The 10438-nt window shown below is 43.2% G+C and overlaps 1 protein-coding gene across 1 annotated transcript; it reads right to left on the bottom strand.

Moving 5' to 3' along the window:
* Positions 1-5765: 5765 nt before the first annotated feature.
* Positions 5766-8501, bottom strand: LOC132316401 (uncharacterized). The gene is made up of 3 exons (XM_059814882.1): positions 8409-8501; positions 8053-8315; positions 5766-7710 (listed from the first exon to the last, which is right to left on the bottom strand). The coding sequence occupies exons 1-3, from the start codon at positions 8499-8501 to the stop codon at positions 5766-5768; spliced, it is 2301 nt and encodes a 766-aa protein (XP_059670865.1).
* Positions 8502-10438: the final 1937 nt, after the last annotated feature.

The raw sequence follows: 10438 nt of genomic DNA, 5'->3' as shown, positions 1-10438 counted from the left end.
TTAAGATAGGAACAATGACACATCCAATATGTCGAATAAATTGTATGTGAATGAAGACTCGGGCTTTGTGACTTAGTAGTATATATATATATATATATATTTTTTTAAATTTCTAAAGAAATAAATGTGTGTGAGTGGAGTGCGTATTTCTTGTCAATAATTTAAAAAAATATATAGAGATGTGTGCGGTCCAACCACATCATGTGATGAGATTTACGTCTCCACTCATATTTTCTGAAAGAAAAAAAAAAATCCTTTCGTTCTTCAATTTCCGAATATATATATATATATATATTTTTTTTCATTGTGAATTAAAATGTGCTTAAATTGGGCAGTCAGCGACAATATGATGATGTTGAATACTTGACCTAGTGAGAGTACCTACGTCGACAGCCTTCCTCTTTAACATGACCAATTATGCGTAACTTTTAGTTAAAAGCCGAACTTGACACCACAACCACAGCTTTGTGAAAGCGATAATATAATTTAAAGACCTCTAACTTGGGCAGCAATTAATCGCCGACACCGACTTCTTGTTTATTAAAAATAACTTCATGACAGCAAATGAATGGAGACTGTTACAAATTTTTTAAAAATAAAAGAGGACGATGATGCTTGTTTTGTATTTAAAGACCAAACTAATACAACATCATTTTAAATAAGAATGGCATTAAACTGAAACATGAATGGTATTAAAGAGGGAACTATAATTGTAGGTGCAAAATTCTACTCAACTAATAACAATTGAGGAAAATAATACAACACACTCAAAAACAGTAAAAATAAATAAGAACAGTGTATAGAGAAGCGTAGAATTGCTTGGATCCCTTTATTGGAGGTCTGGGCCTCTATTTAAATACAAAAGTTAGAAGAATTATGATAGAACTTGCGTTGCTTGTCCTCTAATTCTTTCCATATATCAATTTCGTTACAAATATAATTCTTTCCTCTCTATAATTTTTCCTTTTCCGGATTTTCCTTCCAGAGAACTTACTTCCTTTGATGAATCATTTTCCTTGTAGGACCGGCTCCTTCTTTATATGGATTTGGGCCGCATCTAACTTGGTACACATGACTGCTGGTGTCTTGATTCGAATTTTAGTAAAGCCCGTAGTTAGATAACAGTAGTTTTAGGCTGATGACCAACTCAACTTGGGCTTCTAACGATATGGGCTTTGACCTTTATTGAAGATAAAGTTATATTTATGATGACGTGGATTACTCTTATTGGAGGGAGATTTTTCCCTCCACACTTTGCCCCCAATTCCCTCTTTAATTGGATTGCGGCTCCTATTAAAAAGGGAATTGAAGTTGCACGGTTGTCTTTTTTACCAAAAGACGTTTCGAAGATTGCCCATTGCCATTCTGCCTTAAGAGATTCTATAAGGGTTACTTTTGCTCTCACTATGTTTCTTGCATTCTTCACTCCGTCGTCTTAGCAGGTTAGTTCTTCATCTTTTTCTCTTCGATCTTGCATTATGAGTACTTCGACTACTCCTGAACGTATAGATGTCGTAGATTCTGAGTCCACTCCCTCGTCTTCCCTTAATCTCATTAGGGTTCCCCCACCTAGGGTTTCGAACTTTCCTAAACCTGTAAGTGACTCGGCTAATCAGCCAGGTGCTTCCCCGATCCAGGCTGAAACATCTACCTCTGGGTCGGATAATATCCTCACTAATGAAGAAAGGAATACAATTCTATCTATTCGATGCATCCCGTTCTCTATTGAATCCGTAATGGAAGAATTCAAAATTCCCGAGGGGATAGAAATTGCAGAGTACCCCAAAGGCGCTGATTTTTGCGCCGGCGAGGGCGTCGGAGAAGACGAGTTGCTCCTCTCTGTTGGGCATCTCAATGCTCTTAGGTTCCCCCTTCATCCCTTCTATCATTTAGTCTTCAACAAATTGGGGATTGCACCCCTGCAAGTAAACCCTAACTTCTTTCGAGTAATCTCAGCACTCCTCATTCGCTGGTGGCAGAAGAGTCTTGACCTGACTCTGGGTGACTTGCTGATTACTTATTCTATTTCTAAGCATGGAACCAAACCTTGTCGTTTCTTTTTCACTTCCCCCTTGCACCAAAGGATATGTACAGACCTTCCTATTTTTGAGAAGAAGTAGAAAGAGAGGATGATAATTGTTAAAAAGAAATGGGCCGTGCCCCAATCAAGCAAACTCCCAATCCCTCACAAGTTTGGGAAGTTAGGTATAGAACATCCCCCCTTTCTTCATGAAGAGTGTTCGGGCTGTTTCTCATGTCGAGTCTTATTATTTCAATATATTTACGAGTTTCTTGGTGTTTTTTCAGCAACATTTCCTTCTTCAGCTGCCAAGAAGAGGCTTTCCTTCCTGGAAAAGCGGGTCTGGAGCAACCCTCCCTCGATCAAGAGCTTACTCACTTCTGCGAGTCTTAAAGCAGTTGCTTCCAGAGTTGTAGCCGCTGATCTCATGGACCTCTCACTTCCATCTTTTGACAGCTTCCCCATGACTGAGGAAGAAAAACAGAGGGCTGAAGCCTTGAAGAGAAAAGCTGCAGAGAATGCTCCGTTGACTGTACTGCGTACAAATGAGCAGGAAAAAGAGATTGACGAAGTCCCTTTGAACAAAAGGGCGAGGCTGAACTCCTCTTCAACCGCGAAATCCAAGGGTGCTTCCAACCCAAAAAGCAAAGGGAAGAAAATCGAAGAGGTTAACCTTGAGGATGAGGTCAGCGCTTACGTCCTTGCCGAGGCTGGAGCACCTTGGACTCCTTCCTTCTCGAGGGCTGACAAGTCCATCCTCCATGTTGGTGATTCTATGATCACTGACCCATCTGCAGCACTGGCCGTTGCTCGGGGAATGTGGCTCCCCAAGGATGAAGAAATTATCGGCAGAATGGGGTTAGAACAGCTACTCCCATCCTCCCCTGTTCGAGCCATAGAGGTTTGCTCCGTCTTTCATTTCCATTGTCATAATTGTCTTACACACTTTCTTACATTGTTATTATCTCATAATGCAGGGCTTGTATCATACTATGGCCCTCTGTGCTACTGCTGAGGCTCAGTCTCTTTCCCTTAAGAAGCTGGAGAAAGACCTCAGTAATTCTGAGAAGAAGGCATCCCATGCCATTGCAAATGCACAAATTGCATACAAGGCTCGGGATGTTTACAAGAAGCGTTTGGCTGCTTTTGATGCCAAAGTTGAGTCGCTGGAGGCTGAAGTCCAGCGTTTGAATGATGCCCTTAGCACCTGAATCATTACAGGGAGGCAGATGCAAGGTCGTTACACCAGTTTGGTGCGCTTATCTAGCGCCAAGGCCTTCAGGTCCGGCTTTAATCAAGGTTCTGGGGAAAAGAAAACAGATCTCGAGGCTTTTGATGCCCATATGGGTGTCTTTCCCTTATGATGAGGGTCCAAAAGCTCAAGAAGCTGAAATTCTTTTTACCGAGATGGTGAAAGCTCATCCTGAGGTCCCTTCAGCTCCAAGTGTCTCTATTCTTGCAACTGGCCCATCAAATCCTCCACCTGTAAGTCCAGTTGTGGTAGATGCTTTTGAATCTACCCCGTTTGATCCGAAGAAGAAGTAGGATCGAATAATTTTATTTTTTTTTTTGTAATGAAACAACATTGAGAATGAATGATATATCCATATTTCTTAAGCTGTATCATTTTTATTCTGCTTCGATTGAGTATGCTTTTAATATTGCACATAAATGAGATTATTTTTAAGGAAAGTACCCTGCCTGAGAGTTCCTTATCTGTTCTATTCCGAAGCAAGATAAATAAGATGTGAAGAAGAGATCTCCTCTAATGGCTTATCTGATAATAGAGGATTATTTTTTTTTTTTTCTTTGGTGATTTAACTGCTAAGGGAATCCTTCTTGAAATGGATTTGTGTGAAGTAAGTATATTTATACTTGTTTCTTCTTGTAGTTTTTTTATGTAGGACAATCTCGTGACTTATATTACCGAACTTAGAATCAATGAATATAAGCGTAAGAGTAAGGTTTGCCGAGCCGGATACTAGGGGTCCGAGGCGAATAAATTATTCCCCGGACACTTAGTGTCCGAGGTGAATAAATTACTCCCTTGTGCTGAGCCTGAGGGGAGGTTTGTTTGCCGAGCCGGACACTTAGGGTCCGAGGCGAATAAATTACTCCCCAGCGCTGAGCCTGAGGGGAGGTTTTGCCTAGCCGGACGCTTAGGGTCCGAGGCGAGATTTTTGCCGAGCCATACACTTAGGGTCCGAGGCGAATGAATTACTCCCCGGCGCTGAGCCTGAGGGGAGGTTTGTTTGCCGAACTGGACACTTAGGGTCCGATGCGAGTAGATTACTCCCCGGCGTTGAGCCTGAGGGGAGGTTTTGCCGAGCAGGACGTTTAGGGTCCGAGGCGAGATTTTTGCCGAGCCGGACACTTAGGGTCCGAGGCGAATGAATTACTCTCCGGCACTGAGCCTGAGGGGAGGTTTGTTTATATTTTTTCTCAAACAACTTATCATGAGGCCGAGGATTCAAAAATGATAAGAGGCCAAGAAAGCGAGTAACAGTGGCTGTGAAGTTTCCTATTTGTTGACTTTGAAGACTTTCCTCCTCCATTAATACTCCCTTCTTGGCAACCAAATGTAGTGGACTACGCATATATTAATCGCATTTCTTTTCTATTTCTATCCGATGTGGGACATAGACTAAATTTTATCAAAAAGGTCAGTGTAAGGAATGCCTCTGGTATTGAGTTTGACAGCCTTAAATACCAGTGGGCCCTCCTTACACCGCAATTAACTATTTGAATATTCCCATATATAACAGAATGTATAACATACTTTTTTGTCGATGTGAGATAGAAAGTTTTAAACATAGGCCATAACTTATGTTTTTTTTTTCTTCTTAAAAATCATTGTGACGAATGCTTTTTTAACAGCTTGCTTCTAACATTGCTTTGCATAAAAATTGCATAGTGCGACTTGGCATGCATAAAAATTGCATAATCATAGAGTAGTATGAAAATATTTCTACATAAAAATTGCATAATGCGACGCATGCATAAAAGTTGCAAAATCATAGAGTAGTATGGCCCCTATTTTTATGGAAAGAAATAAATAGAGTAGAATTGTACTTTTAAGGTGTATTGCGTTCCAAGGACGCGCAATGGGACGTCCGTCAGTTTCGGCCAAACAATATGCTCCTTTCTCCACTACTTCGGTAACCCAGTAGGGTCCGGTCTAATTAGGTTCCAGTTTCTTTACATGAGCTGTCTCTTGCTTCAAAACCCAATCGCCTACCACAAAGCTCCTGAATCTGACGCATTTGTTATAACTGTTGCATAGCTGTTGCTGATATGAAGCAAACCTAATTGCTGCTGCATCCCTTTTTTCGTCCAGGAGATCGAGACTATGTTCGAGCTGCTGACTATTGTTTCCTTCAAGCAATAAGAATGTCCGAAGGGTTGGAACTGCCGCTTCGGTTGGGATCACAGCTTCAGATCCATAAGCCATGGCAAAGGGACTCTCTCCCATAGGCCGCCGTGGTGTGGTTCGGTACGCCCAAAGTACCTGAGGGAGATTCTCGTACCATTTCGTTTTGAATTTCTCCAATTTCTTCTTTAAACAACTGAAGATTATCCGATTAGTTATTTCAGCCTGTCCATTCCCTTGTGAATGACTAACCGCAGCTAACTTTTGTATAATTCCATGCTTAGCAAAGAATTTTCTTGTACTTCTATTATCGAGGTTCTTACTATTGTCCATCATAATGACTTTTGGGACCCCAAGCTGGCAAATAATGTTGTTTTAAAGGAAACTTTTTACCTTCTCATGGGTCACACTTGAGTAGGCCTCGGCTTCTACCCATTTAGTGAAATAATCTGTATCTAGTAGCACGTACTCCTTTTGTTCTACAGTCTTGGGTAACGGGCCCACCATATCAATCCCCCATTGTGCGAATGGCCATGGATTTGCCATTGCGTGCAAATCTTCGACAGGTTGATGCTTCATGGGACCGTGACGTTGACATTTGTCACACCTCCGTGTATACTCTTCTGTATTCCGGGACAAGTACGACCAGAAGTAACCTTGAGTCAGAACTTTATGCGCGAGGGATCTGCCCCCAGAGTGGTTACCACAATCTCCGTCATGGATTTGTCTCAACACCACAAGAGCCTCAGTAGGGCTTAAACATTTCAGGTAAGGACCTGAAAATGACTTTCGGTATAACTGATTGTTAATGATGGTGTATTTAGCTGCGGTGATACGGAGCTTCCGTGCTTCGGACTTTTGGTCTGGAAGAACCCCATGCTTGAGGTAAGCTTCCAATGGATCAATCCAGCATGGTTGTCGAGGAATAACTAGAACCACCATTACTTTCTGCGGAGGATTAATGCTGGGCTCGTCCAGAACGTTAATCGGCACAATCCGAATCAGATCCTCATTTGAAGATGATGCTGATGTGGCTAATTGATCTGTTTCGGCATTCTCAACACGAGGTACCTGATAGAATTCGATCTGATCGAATCCCTGTGCAACGTTCTCTACAGCTTCTTTATATGCTTTCATTCTTTCCTCTTTGGAATGGTACTGACCTGTCACTTGATTTATAACAATTTGTGAGTCACTAAAAACCTTTAAGCAACGTACCTGGAGACTGCTAGCCAACCGAAGACCAGTAAGTAATGCCTCGTATTCGGCCTCATTGTTCGTAGCTGGGAACTTCAAACATATAGATTGCTGCAGCTTGGTGCTTTCGGGTGTTGATATTACAATGCCTACTCCTGCACTTGCTTGATTCGAGGAACCATCGACTCGAAGCTCCCATTGTGGCTCAGGGTGTGCCAGCTCTTCGGGAGTATCTTCATACTCGAGAAGGAAGTCCGCTACGGCTTGTCCTTTATGCGACACCTTTGGCTCATAAGTTATGTCGAAGGAACTAAGCTCGATAGCCCACTTGGTAATTCTCCCCGATAAATCAGGCTTAGAGAGTATACCCTGTATAGGATAGTTGGTGAGTATCACAATGCTATGAAATTCAAAATAATGCCGAAGCTTCTTCTTGGCGTAGATCAAAGCTAAGATGACTTTTTCTGCTTTACTATATCGCGTCTCCACATCTGTCATGGTCTTACTTGTGTAGAAGACTGGATATTGCCTCTTTCCTTCCTTTCTAATCAATGATGCACTTGTCGATGTATTAGAAACTGCCAAATACATAATAAGAACCTCCCCAGGTTTTGGAGCCGATAGAATCGGTGGTTTAGCCATGTAACCTTTCAACCGACTAAGGGCCTCCTGCTGCTGAGGTCCCCATATATCTTTATTCTTGGATCGTATAGCATCGAAGAATGGTTTGCACTTATCTGACAATCGGGATATAAACCGGCTGAGTGCTGCGATCCGACCAGTAAGAACTTGCACCTCCCTGCGATTTTTTAGTTCTTGATTCTGGAAGAGGGCCTTAGCCTGAGCCGGACTTACCTCTATCCCTCTTTTATTCACTATGTGGCCGAGGAATTGACCTGATAATACCGCGAAGAAGCACTTGGATGGATTCAACTTCATGTTGTACTTCTTCAAAGTATTGAAAACTTCCTGAAGATGCTTCAGATGATCTTCTTTCTTCACACTTTTAACCACCATGTCATTTATATATGCTTCAACTGTCTTTCCCAGCAGATTATCGAATATCTTGTTGACAAGGCGTTGATAAGTAGCTCCAGCATTTTTCAGTCCGAAGGGCATGACCCTGTAACAATAAGTCCCCTTTTTTATAATAAAAGCCGTTTTTTCTTCATCTTCGGGGTCCATAGGAATCTGATTGTATCCCGAGTATGCATTTAGGAATGTCAACCTCTCGTAGCCGGTGGTAGTATCAACCATCTGGTCTATCTTGGGCCGAGGGTAGCTATCTTTAGGGCAGGCTTTGTTGAGGTTGGTATAATCTACACAAACCCTCCACTTTCCATTCTTCTTTTGTATAACTACCACGTTCGACAACCACTGCGGATATTGTACTTCTCGAATGAAACCTGCTTAGAACAATTTGTTTACTTCTTCAGCTATAATGTGATTGCGTTCAGGGGCAAACCTTCGGTGTTTCTGCTTGACTGGTTTGAACTCCGGATCCACCTTCAGGCTATGGCAGGAAACTGTGGGATCGATCCCTACCGTGTCCGAGTGATCCCATGCAAAGGCATCTGCATTGCTCCGGATAACATCAATTAATGCCTCATTTTCTTCGGACGTGGAAGAAGAGCCTAGATAAGTAACCTTCTGAGGGTCGCCAAAGATAACTTCCACGGCTTCGAGGGTCTCCTCGGTGGGCTTCGCAATTTCTTCTTCCTCCTTTCCCTTAAGATACTTGGGCAGAGGGCTCTGTAATTGCTATTTGGGTCCAGTTTTGGAAGCCTCACCTGGTTGTTGTTGAGTCGACATCCTCTTCACCTCAACCTGTGTCAGCATATAGCATTCATTCGCTGCGACTTGATCGCCCCACAGATTAATTACTTCTTTCCCGTCCGGAGATAAGCACCGCATCACCTAGTGGAGGGTGGACGAAACTCTTCTCATCCGATGTATCCAGCCTCTTCCCATGATGAGATTGTAAGAATGATGGATCTCTGTTAAAACAAAGTTCTCCTTCAAAGTCCTCTTTGCCGCGATTACGGACAAGTCTATTACTCCAAGGGGATCTACTCGTGTGCCATCGAATCCCATCAACGGGCTGGAGGTAGGTCGAATAGATGATGATGAGATCTCTAACTGATCAAAGACTGTCTTTGTGATTATGTTAGCGCTACTTCCTGGATCTACCAAAACCCTCCTGATCATACAATTGGCCACTAAAAGATTGATGACCAATGGATCCTCGTGGGGGAGTTGCACTCTGGATAGGTCGCCATCTCCAAATCCAATACTAATGCTACCAGAATTGATAGTATTGACCGAGGATATCTTCCTGAGCTTGTGGGTCGCCCTCAATCTAGATCTGTACACCTCCTCTTGATCATCTTCAGACCTGCCATGTATTGCATGGCTGACTTTTACTTGCGTACCTTCTACCTTGTGGGGATAGACCTGCGGGGCTTTGCATGCTCCTTTGTCATGAGGTAATCTGTCAACTCACCTCTGGCGATCATATTCTCTACATGTCGCCTGAGGGATCGGCAATCGTTGGTTGAATGCCCATAATCTCGATGATGAGCACAATGCTTGCTTTTGTCCCTTTGGTCCAGGGGTTGCTTTATTGGCTGCGGAGTTGTGAACTTTGTGTTATTCTCTTGGAAGAGCCGAGCCAAGGTAGTTCGGAGAGGTGTAAATCCTTCCTCTACCTTTTACCTTTTTTTAGGTGCCTGGGTGACTGGCGTTGAGGAACGTTGGCTTTTTTGAATCTTTGGAGTTGGGATTCTTTCTCGAGGCTTGTTTTTCACTGTCACGAGGGTAGCGTGCTGCGCTCGGTGGGCTATATTCTCCTCAAGCCGAATGTAGATCTGGGCCCTGGCATTTAGAGTCTGCATGTCGGGAGGAGAATACTTGACTAGGGAAGTGTGGAACTTTGTCCCCTGAATCATTACGAGTTTAAATGTCTCTATAGCAGTTGCGGGATGACAATCCGCTATTTCTGATGCCTCCATGTTGAATCTTGATAAGAAATTCGGCAATGTTTCCCCCCTTTTTTGCCTTACAGTGAAGAGGCTGGCAATGCTTTTCTTTTGCTTCTTATTTCCGCAATACTGTGCCAGGAACATGGTGCATAGAGTTACGTAATCCGGGATGGATTTATGCAGTCTATTCCTGAACCACTCTAGTGCTGCTCCTGTCAAACTGGTAGGAAAAACTCTGCACATCCAAGGGTCATTACGATCATCCAAAGCCATCTTTTAAGCATAATGATTTAGGTGCCGAGAAGGATCCCCTGTTCCATCAAACTGGATGAAAGAAGGCATGGTGAATTTCTTGGGCCTCTCTACCAGATACACATCGTCAGTGAAAGGAGTTTTGATCAAAGAATTTTTGTGTTCTCTAGCCATCTCGGCAGGTGTCTGAATTTTCAGGAGCTTCTTCTTGTCAAAAGCATCCTGAACACTTGCACCATCTGGGATTCCATTGGACCACACCGTAAGCTTATGGCTGGATTCGACTTACTCATCCTGCGTGCGACGAGGGTCGTTATCTGAAGCCACAGCCTCGGATCTTGCCTTTCGTTGCTGCTGAACCTCATTCGGCTGAACCTCATTGGGCCGTGCCCCATTTGGTGGAACCCCATCAGGTGGAAGTCCAGTAATCGGAGGAATATTCTGACTAGAGGGTGCTGCTGTGTCACCCACTGGTGGCGGTGGTGCCAACTGAGTCAGCGTCGTTTGTAGAGCGTTATTTTGCTGTTAAAACAAGGCGATCTGAGCCACGCTTGCTTCGTTTGCCTGACGAAGTACGTTAAACTGGTGCAAAAACTCTTCACGCATCTTTTGCATCAA

This window comes from Cornus florida, unplaced genomic scaffold, assembly GCF_030987335.1.
Source record: "Cornus florida cultivar Cherokee Brave unplaced genomic scaffold, ASM3098733v1 CherokeeBrave_3.0.0_Hap2_Chr07, whole genome shotgun sequence".
Classification (NCBI taxonomy): domain Eukaryota; kingdom Viridiplantae; phylum Streptophyta; class Magnoliopsida; order Cornales; family Cornaceae; genus Cornus; species Cornus florida.
Note: the sequence above shows the minus strand (reverse complement) of the source record. Positions and strands in the feature narration are given on the sequence as shown.